Below are 25,946 nucleotides of genomic sequence, written 5' to 3' on the forward strand. Positions count from 1 at the left end.
GTTGTTAGAAGCATGTCACACAAAAGCCAACCTTTGGATTGATCATTTACAAGTTTGCAACTATTGTGGGTTGAAAAGGATTGGAGGCATCAATCACCTTAAATACCTCCTTGCACCAATTATTGGCCACAACATTAAATGGTATCCAAACATTCAATCTGAGTATTGTTGTGCGTTGCACACACTCCCTGTCGCCGACAGGGCCTCCTCTTTTTGGTTGTCAGCCTTCGTCCTAGTGAGTTCTGCGCGGAGAGTCTCACGTCATTTTTTTTGAGTGCCCAAAATCAGTCTAAAGACAATGTTGTCATAAGCGTAGACCTGGAATCTGCAAGATGAGTTTAACGCTTAAGGTTCAAAACTTGCAGAATGTCCTTTTTCACCAAAATCGCCTAAGCTAAGCTAAAAGTTTAAACTTTGCAAAAGCTCTATTTTCGCCGAAATTGGCAAGTAAAGGGTAAAATGTCAAAATGTGAAAACTTTGCAAAAGCTCTATTTTCGCCGAAATTGGCAAGTAAAGGGTAAAATGTCAAAATGTGAAAACTTTGCAAAAGCTCTATTTTCGCCGAAATTGGCAAGTAAACGGTAAAATGTCAAAATGTGAAATCTTTGCAAAAGCTCTATTTTCGCCGAAATTGGCAAGTAAAGGGTAAAATGTCAAAATGTGAAAACTTTGCAAAAGTTCCATTTTCACCGAAATTGGGAAATAAAGGAGAAATCCTAAACTTCAGCAGATATTAAGTAAAATCGCAAAAAGTTTAAACTTTGCAAAGGCTCTATTTTCGCCGAAATTGGCAGATACAAGATGAACTTAGAAAAAGTCAAACTTGGCAAATAAAGGAGAAATCCCGAATTTCGGCACATAGGGGAAGAATGTTAAAAAGTTAAAACTTTGTGAAAGTGGTTATAATGCCGAACTTCGGCGTTAAACATGTAAAATGCAAAAGCGTTTAAAAACTTTGAAATCTCGCTCAACCCCCCGAACTTCGGTGATGCAAGTTAAAATGCCAAAATGTTAAAGTTTGCAAACAAGCCGTAGAAACCCGAGCTTCGGCGAATGCAAGTTAAAATGCCAAAACGTTAAACTTTGCAAAGTCACGTTGAAGCCCGAACTTCGGCGTTACAAGGTTAAACGTTAAAATACCAAAAGTTTGCGAATGCCCCGAAAATCCCGTATTTGGGAGTTAGGAGGTTGAATGCAAAAGCATTTAAACTTGCAAAAGTTGGAAAAACCTCGAAGTTCGGCGACAACAAAGGGAAAAGCGTGAAGCCTAAAAGGGTTTGTATAATATCCATGTCGCCTAAAGTTCGGCGGATAAGGGTAAAGCGCCAAAGAGCAAAATCTGCAAAAGAAAGTTAAAGGCTGAAGTTTGCAAAACCTTTCGATTTCGACCTCCCAAAGCTGGTTTTTGCCAGAATGATGAAGCGTTGAGCTTTAATGTTTGCGAAGAAGGCTCATAACCCCAAAACCCCCAAAACTTAGGTCAAATCGCTAAGGGAAGGCTCTTCTTAAACGTCTCCCTCAGTTGAAAGGAAGTCACACAAGGAGAATCGTCAATCCGCAGTTTGCAAAACCTTGCTTTTCCCCAAAAATCGCCCCTATCCCGAAATTTCAAGGATCACACTTTGCTGAAGGTCATTTTCGGCCGAGGATCATATCGTGTTGGGCAGTCCGTCAACTAGGGTTTGATTCTCTCCTTCTAATCGTTAATTTAGGCAAAATTGGTCATGATTTTTGAAAGTATCAAGCGTAGCATGCAATAACAAAACCGGCTAGGAAAATTAAATCAGGAATGCAAATTTCAGACTTGGGAAATTTTGAACCTCATTCATTTTTTAAAACTGAACTTAAAGACTTTGAGTGCAAATTTAGCGATCATTAAACACCCAAGCCCTTGAACTGCAGCCGAGTAGTAAATTTTAAAACGGAGAGCTTAATAACATTTCATGTCCAAATTAATCAGGGTCTTTTACTGAAGCATCGTGCTTTCTTCAAATTTCGGTTTTCCATTGATCCTTATGTGCTAACGTATCCTTTTTAACTAACCTGTTTTGTTTCCTTCGTCTTGTCTCGTAATCCGCATCTGATTGTGCAGGATAGATGCCTAAATCTGCGGTAGAATCCTCAAAGACGCTTGGTGCAGCCAGAACATCTTGGGCTTCTAAATCGGACATCCCTCGCAAAGCGAGAAGATGAAATACCCGTATTAGAGAGGAGGACTGAGGGAGTCAAAGATCCAGAGCATATGGGAAAACATAGGCGATACTGACTTGGACCACATAGACATTTAAGACTTCAGAGACAGGGTATATTCCCCTAACGCCTATGGCAGGCCTAGGCGGATGATGGAAAGTGGTATCGCCCAAGCAGCAGGATTTCCTCCATCAGTGCAGAATTATGAGCTAGTAGTTGAGGCTGCCCAACATTATCAGCCAGAGACCAGATTAGTGGTTCTGGAAAATGTGGTCCTAGCTGACTTCACTCCTTAGGCCATTGGCGACGCATTCGACATCCCGTTCCCGGATAACCCCATTGCGACAACCATAGATGAAGCACAAGTTGCATACGACATGAACCCTGCTAAATGCAGGACATTGATAAACGAGGAATGGTATAAGGAGAGAAGACCTCCGAATATTAGAATTGGGAAAAAGACCCCCAGAAGTGACTTTCACAATGAGCATGGAGATATGGTCACCTTGCTTAGCCAGGTTATGGGACTCCCCCAGTCTAACTTTTTTGAAGAATGGATGTTCTACTTTACGGAGCAGGTCTTTGCCAGGAAATCTAAGTTCGACTGGGCCCAGATCATCAGTGATAATATCCATACCTAGTTGGTCGAACTTGAAGAGAAAAAGTACTTCACCATGACCTCTTACCTAGTTTATATGTTCGCCCGACACCAGCCATTGACATGGTTGATCAAGAAGGGTGAAATCGAGAACGGGCCCAATCAGGTAAAGGTGTACGACTGCTATCCTCAGCTACATTACTAGGATATAGCTCAGAGGGAAAAGAACAACCCTGCTTATGCTATTGGTCAGTATGAGCGTCAATGACGCCTTCACAATGTGCCTAGTCAGGCTAATGCATGGGGGGATTACACATAAGGCTCTCAGAGAAGGCTACCATTTTGGTACAAAGGTACGACACCTGGTTTATTCAATTCCCTAGGTTCTCCTATATCCGGATAGCCGGCTTTGAAGGTGCTCCGTTTCGACTTCCACACTATCCAACAGACAAAGTAATTCTTCTGGAAGTTGCAAGGCAAGCACGTCCGGCGGGCAACTTACTCAGAGACAAGAAGCAGTCCAAATTCACCTTCCCTATGATTTTGGGTAGCCTCAATGTGCATTTAAAGAATGCAGCGCATGTCGATGAGTCACTTGCTAAATTAGCCTCTTACAGCCTACAGGAACATTTCCCAAGGAAATGTTTTGGTCATGACAATTTAGCAAAAAGAGCCTATGGCAGGCATTACAGAGCAAAGGAACCAATTGAAGACTATTGGAAAAATTGTTCTGATGACTATGAGGTCCGACGGCATAAATATTCAAGGTTAAGTGTGCAGCAAATGCGACTTTATGAATACTATCGGGTCCCGGATCAAGTGACAGATTCTGGAGATTGCTTGCAGGTTCTGGAGTTTGAGGCAGTAAGGCACCTCTTGCCGGGCATTGATTGGTCTCAGGATCCAATTACTAATTTTGAGGCAGTTATGGCGGCCCCGGGAAGGTACACCGATCATTGGTTACACCAGCAGATTGAGCGACTAATCCGTAAGGGAGTTCAACTCACATACCATATGATGGGTAGTCTTGATTCTCAATCCTCGGAAGATGGGGGAACCTCAAGTGCACCAAAAGAAGAGGTTGAGAAACCCGAAAAGAGGAAGAAAGCCAGAGCTAATAGAGGGACTCGGACGTCAAAAAGGACTAGGAGGGAGAAGATCCCTATTAGAAGACCAGAAGTCACTTCATCATCCAAGGACCCCAGTTCCGATGATGATGTAGTTGAACTTGATTATATACCTGCTCTGCCCTCCCAGAGCGATGTTGATGCATTCAAGGCTAATAATCCTCCAACAAAAAACGAGCTAAATACAGAGGTGAGGATCATTGATTCTAGCGAACCTGAAAATCAAGTTGAGGAAGGAGAAATTTTGTCCAATCAAGAGGCTGATGTACATGAACTCAACCAGGGGAGTCGGCACGAGTTGCAACTGCATAGTACCGGCAAAGATGACACCACCATCGAAGGAGAACGAAGGGCGGATGAGACCCATGGGCCCGACAGAACTAAGGAGCAACCATCACATGGGGATACCCGACAGTTGTTCAGTGAGGTAGGGGAGAACTCAACTATAAGCAAAGGGCTGGATACTGCCTTTGCTCCTATGACAAATTAATTGTAGATATGCAATGAACCAGCTAAAACCTCTAAGGAGCAAAGTGGAAATTTGGCCATTACATCCGAGCAAACCATACCTCAAGACTGGTTAGTTGCTCATGCACAACGAAAGGCAGCCACCAAGCCACCTATCGACTTGGAGGATATTTTCTCTCGCATAGGGGAAACAAAGTCCAAAGGAAGAAAAAGCCTAAGACCTACTCCCGGATCACCAAGGATGAGCAAAGGAACCACATCATCCATATCGCTACCCCGCCTGTCAATAAGCTAGCAGATCAAATTGCATTGGCCGATTATAGCATTACAACTGTCCCGATAGGGCGAGCCACCAAAGAACAAAAAAGGGAGGAGTTCAAGGACTCTATGCAAAATATGCTCAGGCAACTCGACGAGATAACTACTGAGAGAAATATGTACCAAGTTCGTGTTGAGCAGGTCGAGGGGTACGTTGATCACTTGCTTAGGCCATTGCATCATGCCCCCGAATCCCATGTTCCTCCGTCAGCATTGGCGCAAAGGACTACAACAGAGTTCGAAGGAGTATGGGATACCGCCAAGGCTGTCAAGGAATGGATTTGAGACATTAAGGAAAGGGGAGAGCTGATCATTGAAGATGTAAAGGAAATGGCCCACCACCGAGAGACCATTTTGGTCAAATTGTTCGAGGTAAAGAGGGAGTGCCTCAAGGTTCATGAGGTCGTTGCTACAACTCTTCCCCTCATGAGGGCTCTTTTCTGGACCCATGCGCAGATTCTTACATTGTCTGCCATCCTAGATCCCTATGACATTAGCATTTTTAAAGAATGGTACTGGACCGCCACCATGAAGAGTGAAACAAAAGATACCATTAATAAAGAGCACGCAAAATGCGAGGAAATCTTGAAAGACATGAGGGACCTTGGTGGGAGGATCCTCCGATCAATGGTTTTGGGCTGGAAAAATAGTTTGTCCGATGACATAGTACAGCCGAACTGGGAGGATAGATTGAGAATGGATAGGGTCGCCTACTCCACGGAGGACCTGGATTTTGCCAGTAGATTGCATTCATATATTTTGTGTTTTGAGGCTCATCGGTCCGATTGGAAAGATGGGTTAAAGCATGTAGATCGTCATTTGGAGGGCATGCAATATAAGATACGTCATCCTCCTATGCCTCAGTTCATGGTGTTGTTCCAGCTGTGCATCAGATTTCAAGAGTATGTTTGGGCAGAACATGCGGCAGGTCGGGACCTCTAGAAAGAATATTTGCATGCCGAGGATGAATTTCTAGAAAAGGGGTCTACAGCAGAAAAAGAAAAAGTGCCTTCATAAAGTGCATAATTCTTTTAAAATCTAAAAGGGCACTTTTTGGCCATAAAGTTCATGTCTAACTGCCAAGTCAGCTGTAAATTTTGAGCTCCGTGTATGTGCACTTTTTGAGTTGCTTTTTGGTAGTTATTAATTGCCTTTTTAGGTAGTTATTATTCCTCCTTGGGTGGTTGTTGATATTTTGCCTCCTATTTATGGGCATGGGTACTATGATTGTATGGATGAATCTGGGCCAATTGTTTTGTTTTGATCTTGGCCATTCATCTAATTTTGAAACTCTATTTAAAGGGGTTGGTTTTCCCTTATTTTGTAAGAAGTCTAAGATTGTTACCGAAACTCTGGCGAAATTCATACAGAATTAATGGAAATTCAAGTTGTTTCATTTCTTTGTGAGTGCATGGTCTCCTTCTTCACCATTTAATATTCTTGTTATGCATTTTGTTTTCAGATAGTATTTTTTAGGATAATATTTGATAGAAGCCTTGGTGTTCATACCATTAAGGATTGGATGATTGCCACTCCCCTTGCATGGTTAGTCTAAACCCATTTGTGTGCTTAGTTCGATTGTTAAACATCAAGTGAATGGATGTCAAATTCTACATTTATGTTTAATAGCATGAAAATTCAGCTCCCTTTGAAGATTGCGCTAGATTTTACTACATTGTGCTTTATTAGTTGATAATGCTAAATCTGGTTTTTTTGAGGTTTCTGTCTGTTTTCCTGAATATGTTATCTTAGATAAATTAATTAGATTTTCTCCATCTCTTTTCCCCTTTCCTTTTTCCCCCCCTTTTTTTAATCAAGAAGAAACCATACAGTCAAGCTGAGATAATATCAATCCAAGTGAAATCAAATGATATAGGACTGTTAAACTTTAGGGAACTCGCTCGAAGCCGTCCGTCTAACCTTAAGTCCCCTTTGTGTTTCCAGCAAAACACATCAAACCACTAAGCTATCCTACAGTCAAGACCTGACAACCGAAACATTGAGGTAATCCCCATTGATCAATAAAAAAAAAACAGCACTAGGGATTTCCTTATTTCAAGAGAGGATAGGATTCTTAGTATTCTATTCTGCATTGGTTGGATGGAATTGTAGTAATGCGATTTCATACACGTCAACAAGTATGTACAATATGGATGTGGCTTTCAAAGCAAAAAAAATAGAGTAGATGAGGACAGTTGTAGCCAGAGCATGGCCCGAGAATCAAACAAAAATAGATAAAAAAGATTGTGGTCTCCTTTCCTTGTCATTGGTATTTTGTGTTCCATGAATCACATTGAGTTCTAGTTCATTAAAGGTATAGGTTAAAGCAAGGAAAAGTATGATGAAGCAAGCACGACTTGTGCAAAGTTTTTGTACTATGACAACCTTTTGTTTTTCATGGCAAAATCCCATATAGGGAGAACTCGGTCACAACCTTGATCATTGCAAAGAAAAGGTCCAAGGTGCCTAGTCCTCACGATTTAATTGAACCATTGCTCCACAAAGCAAAGACAAATACAAAGACAATTGTGGAAGAGCAAATAATAAATTGGCACAAGAATGGTTGCACAATATTATTAGATGGGTGAACAAAATGAAGGAATTGGACACTCGTCAATCTTCTCATGACTTAAAATAGTTAGATGATGTTCACGAGGTCCATCAGTGCCTCTTAACAAGATAAAGAATGGTGAGAATCAAAATCAGATGTTGGAAGAGGTTGTCCTAGAGATTAGCATAGAAAATGCGGTCCATGTTATGACAAATAATGCAGCAACATATGTGATGGCAAGGAGACTATTTAAGGAGAGGCAGACAACTCGTTTTTCAAGCCCTTGTGCTGCCCATAGCCTTGATCTTTTGTTTGAGGACATAGCCAAACTTGACTGAGTGAAATTCGTAGTGAACACCAAGAACATCACCAAGTATATCTACAATCAACATTAGCTGCTAAGCTTGATAAGAGATCACACCAAGGATAAAGAACTTTGTGCAAGTGGGTGCCACATAGTTTGCAAATAACTTAATCACCTTCTAGAGCGATTATGGGTTGCCATTACCTTTGAAGAAGATGTTCGTGAGCCAACAATGGATGGATTCTTCTTACTAAGTTATGGGTTTGGGTTAGGGTACGCCGGTACGGCAAAATTTTGAAAAGGGGTTTGGGTTCATTAGTACAAAAACATGTAAATTTTATATATATATATTGATATTTGTGAAGCCTATAAGCATGAATTAAAATTTGCATGTCACAAAGCATCATATAAACAACAAAACAAACATAAGCTTGTAATCATAGCATCATGATGATATCATAATAGCATCATATACATCAAGTTTAATATCAAAATGACAAAATATTCAAGTATCATTGTTTCAACTTGAAAAATAAATTGAATGAATGATTCAATAATCAGATAATCTATTCAACAATATACAAACGTATATAAAGAGATTACAAGGACGACGTTCTAAATTAAGAACAAGTAGTTTAAAGTGAACAACTAAAAAGCTAAACGCTAAATAAAGCTTAAAAGCTAATTAACTAAAAAGAAAAAGCTAAATGCTAAATAAAGCTTAAAAGCTAATTAACTAAAAAGCTAAATGACCATAAAACAAGGAACTAAATATAGGTGACTAAAATATAATTAAATATTCTAATACCCTCCCTTAATGTTCATTCTATCTACTAACTACCCTACAGAAGACATTGCAGGTCTTTTGATCACAAACGAAAAGAACACTCTGCTGCGGTGGAGACCCTCCCTGGATCTGAAAAGTGTTAATGACCAAGAAATACCAAAATCCATCCAACCTGACATTGGGTAACCAAATTGAAACTTGAAACCATGATTTTGAGGAAAATCGGCAAACCCTTTTGCAGAAGAGTATCAACTCCAAAACTAACTGCAAGATACCACGGTTGCAGATGTTTGCCCTAGCAGGTGCGACCCAAACTAACTGCAACAAAGCACGATTTTGAGGAAAAAACAGTCAAACCCTGAAATAGGAACCCTCGAAAAGAGAATTTACGATTTTGAGGAGAAAATCGAAAAACCAAGAAATCTGAGGTTACAAATCATCGTTTTTGTGAAAAAAAAAAGTTAACGCCCAGATAATTAAAATCTTACGTGAATATCACGGATTACAGATGAGATAATTTTTAAGGGAAAATTATAAACCCTGCGAACAATTTTTGAGGAAAAAATCGTGAAAAACCTCCCATGATTTTTTGTGGAAAAAATCAGAAAACCGACAGACAATTTTTCAGGAAAAATTGTGAAAACCCTAGGACCTGTAGGACGAGGTCTGGCCTAAATCAATCTGATCAAGGCAACAATATTCAGATATCATGAACATGCACTGTTTCCAGGTGTTGTGGCAGCTGTTGAACTTTTGTCTGTGTTCCAACATGACGTTGGTCAAAGATGCCATCACAAAAATGGAGGTTGAACGAAGTCAACCTAGTGAAAGCATGAGACAGAAGAATCTGATTCAAAAATCAGAATAGAAGCAACTGCACAAAAATATCTAAAACCCTGGAGAAGAATTCTGGCACGAATTCCAAGGTGCAAATTTCGAGGTTTGGAAGAAACCCAAAAATTAAAATTTTCTGCAAACTTAAAACCTGAAATTTTTCCTGCAAAAAATTTTTAAAAAATACCTCTGATTTTTTTTGTAAAAAAATTTGAAAAATATAGACAATTTTTTTTTTTGCAGAAACCCTAGGCTGAATGTACAACATAAACGGCGCCCAAAAGACACCAAAATTCCAGACGTCCACAAAATTAGTAGAAATCGCTGACTGTTTTAAATTCCAAGGCAAATTCGCTGGAACAAAATTTGAGGCACGGAAAACAAGGCACCCACAAAAATCTGAGACCAACCCAAAAAAGCTCTCAAAAAACCCACCAAGAATCTGAAAATAGAATGCAAATCCAACAGCTTAAAAATCAAGGCACGGAAAACGATGCACCCAAAAAAATCTGATGATGACCAAGTTGAGGTCTCGAAAAACCCACCAAGAATCTGCAACCAAAATAAAATTTCGACTTGAACTGAAGGGTCAAAACCTTAGTCGAAAATTACAGAAACCCTAGGAAAATTTTCAATCTGCAAAAAAAAAATCTTCATGTTGCAGGCTCGAAAATCTCAAGAACCCTAAAAAAACATGAACTGCTGCCCAACACACAGAAATTCGCCCACGAACCAAAAACCCTCGAAACCCTCAAAAAGCCTTAAAAAAAGCAAAATCGTTTTTTATAAAATACAATTAAAAAAAATCTAGAAAATATTCCAGAAAGAAGGCCATGAATTTTTATTCGCCAAACTTTAAAGAATCCCATCGACTCGCTCTGATACCATGAAAAATAAATTGAATGAATGATTCAATAATTGAATAATCTATTCAACAATATACAAACGTATATAAAGAGATTATAAGGACGACGTTCTAAATTAAGAACAAGTCGTTTAAAGTGAACAACTAAAAAGCTAAACACTAAATAAAGCTTAAAAGCTAATTAACTAAAAAGAAAATGCTAAATGCTAAATAAAGCTTAAAAGCTAATTAACTAAAAAGCTAAATGACCATTAAACAAGGAACTAAACATAGGTGACTAAAATATAATTAAATATTCTAATACAACTTTCAATAATATAAAGTTTAATCATCCAATGGATCATCTAATTCATCGTCCTCCTCATCCTCCTCCTCCTCCTCCTCATTGACATTGACATTAGATGAGCCAATGCCACTTTTAGAGGTGAAATGAGTGAATATAATATTTTAGAAATCACTTTTAGGGTATAAATTTCACTTTTTAGCAGGCAGAATTCAAAAAAAAATTAAATTTTGCATATAATTTTCTTTTTTGGGCCGCCCAACTGCCCAGGTTCGACCTGGGTCCACCCGGGTTCGACCTGGGTCCGCCCGGGTTCGACCTGGGTCCGCCCAGGTTCGACCTGGGTCCGCCCGGGTTCGACCCAGGTTCGACTAGGTTCGACCAGGTACGAACCACCTCAGGGTTTTTCGAACCCTGGTCGAACCCAGTCCGAACCGGACCCGAACTAGGAACCCGTTCGAACCAGGACCGGTACCAGGGGGGTCCAAGGGCAAACCCGGTAAGACATGTTATGCCCCAACAAAAACATAATTTTCATGATTAAGGCCAACCTTACCTTATAGGGTTTGATCTTGGGCCAAAGTAGTCTCATATGGTTTGATTTTGGAACAACTAAATTTAAATTCTAAGGAAAATATTTGCCTAAGATTATTGTTTATTCACATTCATTCTCTCTTTCCAGCTGGATAAAGGCAGCAAACAGTAGATTCAGCAATCAGGGAGCAGAATTAGGTATTTGTTTCTCTACAGCATAATGAAGACCGTTTCAGCAGCTAACAGCAAATGGCAAAGTTCTTTAGTGTGCACACCTACACAACTGGAATGCAGCCAAGAGACCTAAAGTGGTCACCCATCACCTTTATGCTTGGTGGAGACTCTTTTGGTGTATGCCTAGGGTGGCCCAGCCACATGCAATCTCCACCTAACACATAGAACTTAAGTCCTCCAATTCTCTGCCCAAGTAATGTGGACACAATTTGTTAGTGGTTTAGCCATCACTGGTCCATGACCAAGTCATAAAGATTGCTAGAAGCAGATTTAAGTACTGCCAAGGACAAGTTAAAAGTGGCTAATTAGGAAGAGAGGTGCACTAGATAAGGTTTCACCATGTTTTTTTTTTGAAAAGTGGTGACAATGATACATTATTCCACCCAAAGCTTCATCCAACATTCAACATAACTTTGGCACACTTTTAGCCAGGCCTAGCCACCAGAAATTTCCACTTAAGTGAAGGAAAAGGTAGCAGAAATGAGCCTTGTGTGTGCCTAACGTAGCTCTGCTATGGTAAAGTTCTGCCCAGCAGTAGATAAATGGTAAGTTGATAAAAATCTCCACCTAAGATGGCAAAGGTAAGTGAGGAGTATGCCCTAGATGTTTCTGCCCATTTTTAGATGATTTTGACATAAGAAACTGGCATATATGACTGAAATATCCACCTGGCTCAGGTCCTAAAAAATACCGCCTTGGACTTAAGAAGAGTGGGCAGGCAGAGAAATGAAGCCTAAATAGGGTTTCAGTGTCTCAGGGGTGTAAACAAAAATGTATTTCAGCTTCCATAGGCAGCCATGACTGTGTTTCACTGTTTTCAATCATTTTGGGCAGCAATTGTTCAATTTTATACACTGGCAGTTTAATACACAACCTTGATTTCAAGCATATATAAATAGTGGAACAGTATGAACAGCAGAGTTTTTACTTATTGAAAGTATATTACCATAGTCAAATAAGAATTTCCCATTTTGTGTATCCCATACTTATGCACTTCATGCAACCTGGAGTAAGAAAAACAAAGTGAAATCCTTGTGCAATGGAAGGTTGAAGAATAAGGATTCTTATTTTTGTGTTAACCCGAGTTTCTAACTCTTCTTAGAACCAGTCTACTTATACCTTCATCCACTCTATTAAGAGGAACAAGCTTACCTCTAGGAGGGCAAAGAAATTTGTGTGTTTAATGTCTTGCATTTTATTGACCACAGCATACTTATGTACAAGAAGAGCCTATGATGACGATGCAGCACAAACAAGGTTGGTCAGTATTAAATTGGAGAAGCTTGTCCTTGAAAAGTCCAACAACTCCAATGATGAGAAGTCAAATAGAATTTGGGGATGATTAGAGGCATTGGCCATGTTGACTCCCAAATCCATTGCTCCAAAATCCTAGAACCCAACTCAACTATCTAGGCGAAGGGTGTCTTCAAATAGCAGAGTTAGGGATCATTCACAGATTATGGAGGGTTAATGGTGAATTGGTGAGAGTGATTGATCTCCCCTTTTCACTTGGGGCTCAGTCTAAACCCAACAGAGTGTTGCTAGAGGTCTTCCTTAGCAAGCATTCAAATCAAACAGAATGACCTTCACGGCAACCGTACACAAATGTGAGCTTATTCTCAATAGCAATCACTAAACTAAACTCAACTAGTTGCAATAAAGCCTCTTTATAGCTAATAATACGTTGCACATGCATCTGCAAATAAAACCATATTTGTGTATGGTTGCTTATCAATAAATCTACAAAACAGTATTTATAGAACAATATTTAAAGATATTTGGAGATTGTAGAGGAGCTAAATCAATAGTTATAGATAATAAATCTATAAATCAATTTATAGATTTATAGATGAGCTTTCATGCATACAATTTACAAATGTGAGTGTGTATAATGCCATGCCAAATACTTCGTACATAAATGGGTCTCCTTTTTTTTTAGGGCATCCAAGGTGGGGTACAAGTTTCCCACATTCTGAGAGGAATATCCTCCCCAAAAACAGTTTCCCTTCTAACATTCAATAAAAATAGAATATTTAGCTATTTTCCACTTCATGGCTTTGTTGTGACCATTTCACACATCGCCCCATTAGAATGGAGACCCCCCTCTTTTGCTTTTGGTTTTGTTTTTCTCTCTGCTTTTAGGATTTTGAGTGAGTGAGTGGTCTGTCTGAGCTAGCTGGATTAGGGCTAAACCTTGGAAGCTCATTTTTTAGGGTTTCATTCAAGTTAAGTCTAACCAAGTTTTGGAATTGTTAATAGTCTACCTGAAGATTCAAGATTGTCGGAATGAAGTATACCTTTCAGGAGAGTCAAATTGGTTAGGTCGAGGGATAGGACAGGTCTCAGGTCAGGTCTAGATTGAAGGAGGGTTTTTCTGGGTAAGGACCTGTTTGTTTCTGAGTCTGAGTCAGCTAGGCATGGTCAGTGAAAAAAGGGAGTCCAGTCGGCCAAGTTAAATAGAGAATGAGATGGATAGAGGGCCTAAAAACATAAATTTCACTCCTGACCCTTCCAAGGGGCCCAGAGCGAAAGTCTTTAGTAGATTGGATTCCCTTCACAATTTTCGCTGAGTTTTGACATGTTTGAGGATGGATTTATGTGTTCTTGCCTAAGGATGAATTTGACCGATTTTGGAGAGCCAGATGATGCCTAAAAAAGGATTTTCGCTCCTGACCCTTCCAAAGGTTCCAGAGCGAATCACATCCTAAACACTATTTCTTGCCTTAGATGAAATTGCAAACCTGTTCTTAGCCTGGAAAATGACCTGACTTTGCCTTGTGAGGTAGTTTGAAACTTAAAGATTGAGCAATTTGGCTTAGAAAAGGGAATTCACTCCTGACCCTTCCAGAGGGTCCAAGGCGAAAATTTTATTTGAGCTTATTTTTCACTCACTTTGGCTAAATTGTGATGTGCAAGGCATCTTGGAGGAAAGATTGGACGTCATTTGATACATTTGAAGATTTGGAAGCGTGCAAAATGAAGAGTTTTGGACAAGGAAGGTAATTTTCGCTCCCGACTCTTCCAGAGGGTCCAAGGCGAAATTCCCAAATGATCCTATTTTGCAGTGAAAAAGGTCAAGTCTGTGGCATGAATGAAACAAGAATAACTTGCTTTTACCTATTGAGGTTGTTTTGACTTGGAAAAATGAAGGATTTTGCCTAAAACCAAATTTTCGCTCCTGACCCTTCCAAAGGGTCCAGGGCGAAATTTCTTCAATCACCTGTTTTCCTTGCAAAATCAAGTCAAGCTTGGGTTTGGATGAGAGAGGAATAGTGTCTTCTTTCTTGGAGAGGTGAAATCAACTTGAAATGATGATGAGATAAGCCTCAATTGAGAAGTTCGCTCCTGACCCTCCCAGAGGGTCCAAGGCGAAAATCTTAGTAGAAGACATTTCTTGCTCAGTTTAGGCGAATTGGAGTATCAAAGGCGTGATGAAAGGTGAAATGAACATGATGAAGCCCCTAGGCCTGTTTGGAGATGAAAGAATGAAGAAGTTTTGTCCAGGAAAGGCAATTTCGCTCCTGACCCTTCCAGAGGGTCCAGAGCGAAATTCCTTCTAAACGCATTTTTTGGCCTTTCTTGGACATGAAATCCTATTCTTAGCACAGTGCAAGATGAAATCTTACTTAACAAAGAAGTTTCAAGGTGAAAAGTGAGAGATTTTGGTCAAAATTGCAAAATTCGCTCCTGACCCTCCCAGGAGGTCCAGAGCGAAATTCTCAAAAACACCTTTTTCATGCAAGATCAAAACGATTTTTGTGGTTGGAGTGGATGCGAGGAAGTATGTTTTGTCCTTTGAAGATAATTTGGATAGTCAAGAAGAAGCAACCAAGCCTAGAATGGGAAAATCGCTCCTGACCCTTCCAGAGGGTCCAGGGCGAAAATCAAAAAGCCTATCTTTTCTTCCAAAGTTTGAGCAAAGCTGAGCCTAGGCATGGGTTTAGAACAATGTTTGGATTGCCTTGAAGTGAGGAGAGATTGTTGAAAGTGAAAGTTTTGAAGCCAAGAAGGAAATTCGCTCCTAACCCTTCCAAAGGGTCCAGAGCAAAATTTCCAAGTCCTCCCCTTTTATTGCAAATTCAAGACAAAATCTTGCTATTCATGACTTAGGTGGGAGAAGGACGTGATGTTTTATGCCTTAGAAGTGATTTGAAGCTAAAGGAATGAAGGAATGTGCCTAAAAACTCAAAGTTCGCTCCTGACCCTCCCAGAGGGCCCAGGGCAAAAATCATAAAATCAACTTATTCCTTTTGTGTTTTTGCTAAGGCAAGGATGCACTAAGGTAGAAATAACCTTTAAGACCATGATGAGTAATTGTTTGCTTCAAAAAACTTGATGATTCTAGGCAAGGAGGAAAAATCGCTCCTGACCCTTCCAGAGGGCCCAAGGCGAAAATTTGAAAAACCCCTATTTTACCTTGCAGAAACAAGACAAACTTGGGTGGAATGAATAAGGAAGAATATTGCCTAGCGATGAGTGAAGGATTCAACGAAAGATGATGAAGGAATTAGCCTAAGGAGGAAAAATCGCTCCTGACCCTTCCAGAGAGTCTAGGGCGAAAAACTCTAAAATCACACTTTTCCTCCTAAGTTGAATAAAACTAAGTCTGGAATGCAATGAGAGATCCTACAACGAAGAACCTTGAAGTCATCCCGATTGATCCTTTTCGCGACATCTTCAGCATTCAGAGACTTTAATCAAGAGAGGATAAGGTACCTTTTGGGTATTTTATTCTGTGTTTGGTGGTGTACAAAATACACATCAACAGGCTTTTCTCTGATTCATTTCCATGATAGAAAGATCAACCATTACTATTTCTCTAGCATTATAAAATAGAAGACTCCTTTTGTAATCAAGTTTCAAGGAAAACCTTTGCAGCAGGGATTCTATCAGAAGATGCCTAAGAGATGAATATAAAACCCCACAGCCTATGTATCTAATGGTACTTGACCTGAAATGTTTTTGGCATTCCCTGCTTGCCGTACTGCTCATATTTAAAGATAGTTTCAATGTATTGCAACATGCACAACAACAGAAATATAAACTCATGCATCCAATATTATTAGGAAGGGTTAATAGCATTAAAAGAAGATCATCTCCCTAAATCTGGCGAATTGGACCTACACAACTAAACTAACTTCAACAGGAATATCGCCATTGATCAAGAGAAAAGAATTTAAGACTACAGAAACAGTTAAAACTGGCATGCTTTATCTAAAATTAAATTTGTTCAGTTTAGATTGGAACATGCTTCTCATTCTTTCATAATCTAGGCTACAAGAAAAAAGTACTTCTCATTCTTTTATCACCTGGGAACGAATCAAGCACAAGTTCCTTGTATGGGCCAATGTATCCATATGCCTCAGTTTCTTTTTATTTTTAATAAGATAACCAATAAACAAACCTAACAATTCTTGGCTATTCCTATAGCCTGCATGATTTTTTTTAATTTTAAGAGAGTGAAACTATGCAGCATTATCTGCACCAGAAATCAGAGGGAATACCCATTATGTTAATTCAAAATATATATATAATCAACTTACTTCAGGTATGGCTCTCAAAGAAAGCCTTGCATATACAAGATCAATCGAAATTCCAGTGAATTTAAACCGCATCAAAGGAACATTTGCATTCTTTACACATTGAACCTCTGAAACTCCAGATGTGTTCTTAAGCATGTTGCACAATACAATGAAAAAATCATCCTGCATAGAACATCATTTTCCGCTTAGAAACAGTACTGAATCAATTTCTCAACCCAGAAGAGGTGTAAGCCACAAAAAAAGATTTACCTCCAATGTTGCATAGCAAGGTCCAACACACAAAGCATCAATATCTGCTTCCGGTCCATGAACCTGATTATTTTCCACAATTCATCAGTTAAACTCATTTTGTAAGTGTCATTAAAATGCTAATTTTTTTATAATATTTCCAAATGTTCCTAGATTAAAATTTGTACTCTAATTTTTTTTATTTAGTAATAAGCATCAATACGATAAAGGTAAACCCTTAAGTGCCCTATTATAAGCTTAAATGGTGGACCATGCATACAGTAAAGAGAGCAATGTGCAGACCATGTGATACATTATCTAGTGCCTTATTTGGAAAGGTAACCAATGATTAACCCTATACCAAGCCAAAACTTCAATATCTAATCAGTTAAACATACAGTAACATGATATACCCACTTGCTAAAACTAGTATGCAAGAAATTCGCAATCTCCAGTATACAAATGAATGCCAATCTTACTTTGCCAATTACTGGTCAATTCCAAAATTATAAAAAATGTTTTATTGGTGAAAAGGAGAGCTATATCAAAATTTATAATTTCTGCTTGACTCTTGCAGCTGCCGCATATACTACAGCAACAAAATGTAGCACAGACATTGATAATATCTATTTCTCCTAAAAACATTCCTATACAAATTTACAGAGTTTCCGTAGCACTCAGAAACACCATACTCCTGTTACCACCTGCACTTTAAGCAAGCACATGAGGAAAACGACGGAAAAAAAATGGATTAATGGTGCTCCAAATCTTTTTGCTTGTCATTTCCCAAAATGTGCATTATGTTTTTGCATAACAGCATCATCCTCAAACTGTTCCTGTTTCCCTTAAACAAGATTTTCTTGGCCAATCTATAAAATTGAAACTGATGCTTTCGACTTTATTCCACTATATTGCATACAGCCCTTCAGACCCATGGGAGAATGATGGCATTAAGACCCAGGGATGCTAACAACTTTATGTTGATCTTATTTGCCATCCATATTCAGAACCAACACTTCATCACATTCATTTCACTAACCATGATATTGATTTTGAATCTTGTAGTTAATAATATCCATTGGAGAATCAAGGGAATCCCCTAGGCACTGTCATTAGCTACTGGGTTCATCAACACTGGAATGTCTTGCATATAGTCTCGTTTCTCGTTATCTCAGTTAAATGTCATTCCTCTAATGGAACTTCTGGCATGCTACTGACTTCATCTTCCTATAACACCAACAAAAAATGGCCTTATGTTTTGGCCCTTTGAAGTACCTTTTTTTTTTTTCATTTGATTATGTACTAGCAATGTTACTAATGTCCCTTGGGTCTTGCCAAATAACCTTGACCATAAGGCTCCAAAAGAACACATTTTCATACTCCATTTATTATTTACGGATTGACATTTCTAAATATTTCAACCATATTTGTCTTTAAGCAGCTTTACAAGATCTGCCTGAGCACAAATATATGTCAAGGCAAAGATTGTTAATAGTAGTTGAAAAGATGCAAAACACTCTAACTAGACTGGAGCCAATTTTGCGACAAGATAAAATCAGTTCAAATGTGAATAGATAGATTATACAACCTAATCCAGAATGGAGTAATCATCAGTTTTCCTGTGAAGAAACAAAAGACACAATCCATAGGATCATAAACAAGCCAGACCATCCCAAAAAACCCCATTCAAAATTTGTCGCCTTATCCTATTCCAAATTCAAAGATAACCATGGAAAAGCTACCTATTCTTATTCTGGTCTCCTTAATATTGTTTATTGTCTAGTGATCTTTAATCCAGGCCACGAGATACTTTTCCTTGGACCGCTTGAAAATGAAGTCACAGATCAACATATTCCTGCAAAGATGTTCTGTTTCCAGGTTGATCTCTTTCTGATCTAATCAATTAAAAAATGGTTTTCTGCAGCTTTGTGACACCAATTCTTAAGCCAAAGCCAATTGCCTATCTCACTATCAGCAAATGTTTCAAGGGATACTGTTGTGAGAGCCTCATGTCTCTGCGTGCTCCTATTTGGCAGAATTCCATTATAGGAGAGACCATCCAATCTAGTTCCACTAGGATTCATACAAGAAGACACTTGTTCTATCATTATAAGAAAATAATCAAGACCTGTAAAAACTTGTGGATCAGAGCAGACCATATTTTTGAGATTCAATTTTATGCATGTCTTGAAAGCAATCGAAAACCTAAAGGGAACACTCCATTTTTCCTCTAGTGCTTTGAGGAAAGAAAAAGAAACCCTCTGCCTCCTCCATTGCTGCCTCAATTGTTCTTCCTCCCTTTCTCAACCAGTTCAGCTCTTACCTTCTCATTTACACTGTAAAAAAATTTACTAGCTCAACATCTAGAATTTAACTTTATGAGAAAAACTTGATGGTCAAGTAGGCATATTTTCACTGGCTGAAAAGCATTATTTAAACTCCAAAAGGACTTGATTTGATATTAATGTGCATAAAATCTTTTCCTTGGAAGTTATATTTTTTTTAGCTGAGATATTTTCATTATAATAAATCTTAATTAATAGCATATTTTTACAGAGTTTCCTGATAGGGAAACAAGGAAACGAGTTTCAAGGACGGAGGGACCAAGGGCCTAAGTTTGGGGACGGCGTAGCACAGGCAGCGAGGGGGTGGCACAAATACATATAGTACTTGAAAAATTAGTAATAAAAAGATGTGTAAGGAATAAGTATGAGAATTGCAAATGAAACTTTTGCATACTATGTAAAGTTTAAACTAATAAACATTAAAAACATGACAATGATTGCATTGAATGTTAACAATGGTGGGAAGATTTTTGGAACTTTGGGAGCAAATCAAGAATAAGTATAAGAGTTACAAATGAAACTTTGGCATACTAAGCAAAGTTTAAACTAATAAATATAAAACAAATGGCAATGATTGCATTAACAATAACAATAGTGGGTGGAGGTTTGGGCCCAAGGTGCAACGCTCCATCTCTGGCAGGGGTAAGAGGCAGCACCCTTGCAGGGGTTTGGGGGCAACCTCCCTAGTGAGGTCAAAAGATGGTGCCCCTTGTAGGGGATTGGAAGCAAAGACCAAAGCAAGGTCGAGGGGAAACGCCCCAAGAATGCTCCCATACAAGACAGAGTTTGGGGCCAGAACCCCCCACATGGTCAAGGTTTGGCACCCCTTGTGTGGGTCTGGGGGCAAAGCCCCCAGCAAGGTCGAGGAGTAGCGCCCCTCACGATACAGGGCAAGGGGGGCAGTCCTCGCCAAGCTTGCAAAACCTCACTAATGTCATTTTCACAACTTTATCACCATTTTTTGTTTTCACTTGAAGCTTTTGATTGGGGGCTACAGGAGATGCATAGGCATCTCTAAGACAGTCAAGGGACTATTGGGAGTCCCCCATATGTCCCAACAACATCCCTACAATGGTGGCACTACAACGAGGGGACATTTCCCCCAAGTTCCCGCATCCCTAAAACATCCCCATCCCAAAAATGGGGATATTGGGGGGGATGCATGCCCATGGTTCACTAAAATTTACTAGTAAAGCCACTAGAAATGTTACTAGTGAAGTCACTAGAAATGTTATGGTGGTATAATTTCTAAGCTTGTTTAAAAGAGAACTTTTGGTAGCCAAATTCCATTTTCTAGTGGCTTGTTTTTATTGTTTTGGGTATTTGTTTGTCCTGTACTCAACTTGCATACCAAAAGTTGAAGCAAAGCTTAAAATAGTATTTTGCTCAAACATGCATTAGAAAAATAGGGAAAAAATCCAATATATTCAAAAATTGATCAAACCCTTGAGGTGGTGCAACGCCACACAATGCTCTTAAATGGAAGAAGTCACTCCATACTATATCTCCATGTGAGATCCATGCACATATAATACTCTTAAAATATCCTCTCTTGCCTAAGCACCACAATATATCACACTCACCTACTTACAGTTTATAGTATATTGTTCATTTATTGGTTGTTGATTATTGTTTACTGTTTATTGTTTATTGGTTATTGATTATTAGTTATAAAATGTTGTCTTGTGATTCATATCATTTATTGTTGAATTGATTATTTTATTGTTTATGGTTTGAATGGCATACCTTTTATTGTTGTCAAAATGATGTTACCGTTAATTGGTTGTGCTAGAGCTTATGTTAATTATGTTTCAGTAAGGAGTTTTCTTTAGATCATTGTGTGAATACCTATGATGTATACTTAAGGTTGCTTGATTGTGGCTGATTTTATTGATGTGGACTTAAGATTTGAATTTTAAATTGTCATTTGATGAGAGTTTGACCATGCCCATGGAAATGTGGATGAAATAAGTGATGTGTGTAGAATATTGTATTGATTGTTCTTCTTGTAATATGGATGCTACCATATGAGTTACTTGCTAAAAGATTATGTAATGAGAATGATTTATCGGCTTATAAAAAAAAATGAAATCCAAATATGATAATTATATTGTTCAGAGAAGCAACAATCTAGAATTAATCATGATTATACCCGATTAATCGGGAATCGGATGTGTTGTCGATTAATTCTCCAAAATCGCCGATTAAAATTGCTGGCCAATCGAAATGATATTCAACGACTTTTTCCTGATTAAAACTGGAATAAATCGAGCAATTAATCTCCCGTAATCGCCGTGGTGTGAAAAAACCCTAATATCGCGAAAATAAGGTGCGAAAAATGTGCGTTTTTCCTTTATAGTGTGCGATGTGGAAGGGTTTCTCATATCGGAGCTGACATAGACTAAGTTTGACACTCTATCGGTTGATCGCGTGAGCTGCTATGTGCAAGAGGTATATCTTCCCGAAGCTGCTACAATTCGTCTATTGTGCCGACAAGAGCCAGGAACACATTTTCCCAGCCATTATTTATCAGGTATTTATGCCATTTGTTTCCAAATTTTTTACAAATTTTCTTCATCAAAATGCGTTGTAGATATATAAATTTACATTTAATAGTCACTGTATTAGTTGTTGATATACAGACAGTATAAGTTATTGTTAACATGTAAATTACAGTATAAAATAATTGTAATGTATACTGTTAGGATAACCGGTGAACAACTGAGAGGGGGGGGGGGGGGTGGGGGGGGTGAATCAGTTGTTAACAGATTATATCATTTAATCCACTTAATAACCTTTAATCAGATTAAGTACCGGTAGGGCAAAAACAGATACTGGTAAACAATACAACTTAACAATTAAACCTAAGTTACCGGGTTCGCCTCTGGGCCCCCCTGGTACGGGTCCGGGTTCGACCGAGTCCGTGGTACGGGTCCGGTTCGACCTGGGTTCGACCAGGGTTCGAAAAACCCAGAGTGGGTTCGACCCTGGTCGAACCCAGTCGAACCCGGGGTCGAACCCAGTTGAACCCGGGCAGACCCAGTCGAACCTGGGTGGCTGGGCGGCCTGTAAAGTCAAAAAACAATGCAAATTTAATTTTTTTTTCAATTCCGCCTTGTAAAAAGTGAAAGTTATAACCTTAATAAGCAGAAAATTAGACGTTTTAAAAAAACAGAAAACTGATGCACGCCATGGAGTTCCGGGTGGGTTTGAAGGTTGTGATTTGGTGTTGGCGGCGGGGGCGCTGCCCCTCGACCCCGCCCTGTACCGCGACAGGGAGCGCGCCCTGGGCGCTGCCCCGGGACCCTGCAAGGGGCGCTGCCCCTCGACCCCGCAAGGGGCTCTGCCCCTTGACCCCGCTGGGGGCGCTGCCCCCAGACCCCCGCAAGGGGCGCTGCCCCTTGACCCCGTTGGGGGCACTGCCCCCAGACCCCCGCAAGGGGCGTTGCCCCTTGACCCCGTTGGGGGTGTTGCCGGCAAAATCCAGGTCCTCAGTTTGAAAAATTAAACTTGGATGTTCTTAGTTTGAATCCATTTAATGATCAAACTTTAAATTGTTGAAAGTTGAAACAATGATACTTGAATATTTTATCATTTTGATATTAGACTTGATGTATATGATGCTGTTATGGTATGATCATGATGCTACGATTACAAGTTTATGTTGGTTTTGTTGTTTATATGATGCTATGTGACATGCTAATCTTAATTCATGCTTATAGGTTGCATATATATATAATTTACATGTTTTTGTACTAACGAACCCAAACGAACCCAAACCCCTTTTCAAAATTTTGCCGTACCGGGTTCTTCGAACCCGAACCGGTACCCGAACCCGAACCGGTAACTTAGAATTAAACAGATAATCAATGCAAAGCAACCATACCACATAACACCATGATTTGTATGTGGAAAACCTGGAAAGGGAAAAACTACGGTGGGAAGCCTACCCACAGTCAGATGATACTTCTACAGAAAGTATGTGTTACAATGAAGGCACTGCACATGCGGGAAGGCACACTGCCTAGAGTGTACTGCTCATTACAAAAGAGTCTCACTGACTACAGAGGTTAAAACCACCTCAAGATATATGGCCAACAATCCAAAATAATGAACTGCCAGAGATAGCATCTACCATGCCTAATTACAGTCCCGGTTAAGCTCAATACCAGAGGGCTTTGACCTCTTCCTTAATCCCAATTCGATCACCTATGATTGACCAAATCTCCTTCGCATATGATATTGCACTCCAAGACCACGACACTTATTCCATTCCCATACCACGATCTACAATGAGATCTTACATCATTTTATACCAACCCTAAGGCCTAAACCAATTAGGTCGGCCACCTAAAAGATATTACAATAAGACCATTACATAAATCCATATTACAATGATATGCCATGTCGGCTTAAGGCCAAAACAACAATAACCAATCCATAAAACATCCTAGTAACGTGTAGAGAACACGTTATCATGATACCGGTCCATAACCTAGATAGGTACCGGACCTATTCTGGGTCCACCACGCCAAAGCAATGTCTTCAAGCAATTGAAGCATGATCAAAGAACATCTTCAGCATCTTGAAATCCATCTAGAAGTTGTACCAACACCACTTATGCATCCTGTCAAAATACCTCAAAGAAAGCTCTGCCGGTAGAGCCTTAAACCAATGCCGGTAAGGGTTTACAAGAGTGTATGATAGCATCCAATTACCAAGTCAATACCAACTAACAAAAACATGCTCAAGGAACATATAACACATAAAATCAAACATATTTCACTGATCCAAACATGTCGGAAGTGTCCAACAGATATTCTCTTCTGTCGGTAACACTAGATCTTCTACCGGTAACCAAAACCTGTCTATCGATAACCAACCATAACAGCTAGTGCTGACATCAATGACAAAACATCAATGCAACACATAATCAATTCATCCATAATGCCGACATATACATCATGTAATTTACATTTTACACTATAAAATACATCATGTAATTTACTGTATTTTGTAATATATTGTATTTTATAAGTTTACATTTAACAATAACTTACTGTATTTTGTAATATACTGTTACTGTTACTGTATCTTACTGTTAACTTATACAGTATATTACAAAATACAGTAGGTTACTGTTAAATGTAAATTACTGTTATAATGTTATTGTATATTATATGTAATTTGATATATTGTATAAATATTTATCCTGTATACACAAATTATAGTATAAAATTTACAATTTTATAGTATATCAAATATTTATACACAAATTATAATGTTTCTGTATTATACTGTAACTTAAAATGTAATTTGTGTATAAATATTTGATATACTGTAAAATTGTAAATTACAGTATAAAATATAATGTATAAATATTTTATATTTTATATTGTAAATTACATTCAACGGTTAAATATTACAGTGTATTTTATACTGTAATTTGATATATCAAATATACAGTTACTGCCTGTAATTGATATATCATTTTTTTTTACTTATTTTGATGAAAAAGAATCATACATCAAAATAAGTATTAAATATATCAATTACAATATGTTAACAATAATTTGATACACTGTAGTTTAATTAGAAATTTAGAAATTGCTGTAATTTTATGACTAATTTCTAAATTTCTATTTAATTACTGTATCACATTAAATAGAAATTTAGAAATTACAGTAATTTTATCAGTAAATTTAGAAATTACAGTATCACATTAAATAATTGTTCAAGTCGCTTAACTTGCTCCTTCAAAGTCTGAATTTTTGTCTCCATTCTTGTCTGATTAACCAGATCATAGGAGTAACATGTAAAAAAAGAAAAGATCTGAAAACTAGAGTTTTGGGACTACTGCTATATATTGAAATCTTCAAGCATGGCATACATTTGTCCTAGAATGTTTTCATTAACATCAAATAACTATAGTAGAAAATTCAAGGATAGTTTGAACTTGAAGAGTTGTTTTAGAGAAAACTTGTTGAATTATTTCCCATATTGTTTAAGAGTTTGAATCCCAAATCAAAATCAATAAGAAACTCAGAAAGACATGTAATGGTTTATGCTTTAGTGACAATTTGATATTTTTTAATCAATTTGTGTTTTGAATTGAACACATGGTTTACACTCTACACAAATTTTTCTAACATGTTCAAACCAGCCAAACCCATCATAACCTACTGCATCAAAATCCTCAACTCAACAATCTGATTTTCTCACTCAAAAGTTAAAGATTGTGTGTAATGTTTTTGCAGATCTGATTCTTGATCAGAATGTCACGTCAAAAAGACTTTGTGTGGACACATTGCACAACAATTCCAAGTAGCACGAAGGTCAAGTGCAATTGGTGTCTAGAGGACATCAACGGTGGAATTTATCGTTTCAAATGGCATTTGCCAAAAGAACGAGGAAATAACACCGAGATATGCAAAAAATGCCTTGCAGATGTCTTGTATCAGGCAAAGCAATCTCTTTGAGGGATTGCTGAGAATAAGGCCAAAAAGGCAAGAATTGGAATTGAACTAGGTTCTAGTTCTACAAATCCTACGATGAACAATTTGGGTGAGGATGGTGAAGATGGGGGTATCAGGGAATCTGGGTCGACACATAATTCTATAGCACGTGGACCAAACACAGGTGGAGGAAACATTAAAGCTTTCTTCCAACCTCATACTACACCAGGATCACAAACCACTTTGGAGAGTAAAGGATGGAGGAAAACTATCACTGAACA

General features: G+C 38.6%; 1 protein-coding gene across 2 annotated transcripts in view; it reads right to left on the reverse strand.

The window, feature by feature from the left end:
• The window catches only part of LOC131066856 (nuclear poly(A) polymerase 3), a 60,968-nt gene that overhangs the window by 18,626 nt on the left and 16,396 nt on the right, over positions 1–25,946 (reverse strand). For both annotated transcript variants that reach the window (XM_059209646.1, XM_058001729.2), the window contains exons 5-6: positions 16,887–16,949; positions 16,638–16,799 (exon numbers count right to left, since the gene is read on the reverse strand). In XM_059209646.1, coding sequence (XP_059065629.1) covers positions 16,638–16,799; positions 16,887–16,949 — 225 coding nt within the window. The remainder of the gene's footprint in view (positions 1–16,637; positions 16,800–16,886; positions 16,950–25,946) is intronic.

The sequence above is a fragment of the Cryptomeria japonica genome, chromosome 8 (genome assembly GCF_030272615.1).
Source record: "Cryptomeria japonica chromosome 8, Sugi_1.0, whole genome shotgun sequence".
Taxonomy (NCBI): domain Eukaryota; kingdom Viridiplantae; phylum Streptophyta; class Pinopsida; order Cupressales; family Cupressaceae; genus Cryptomeria; species Cryptomeria japonica.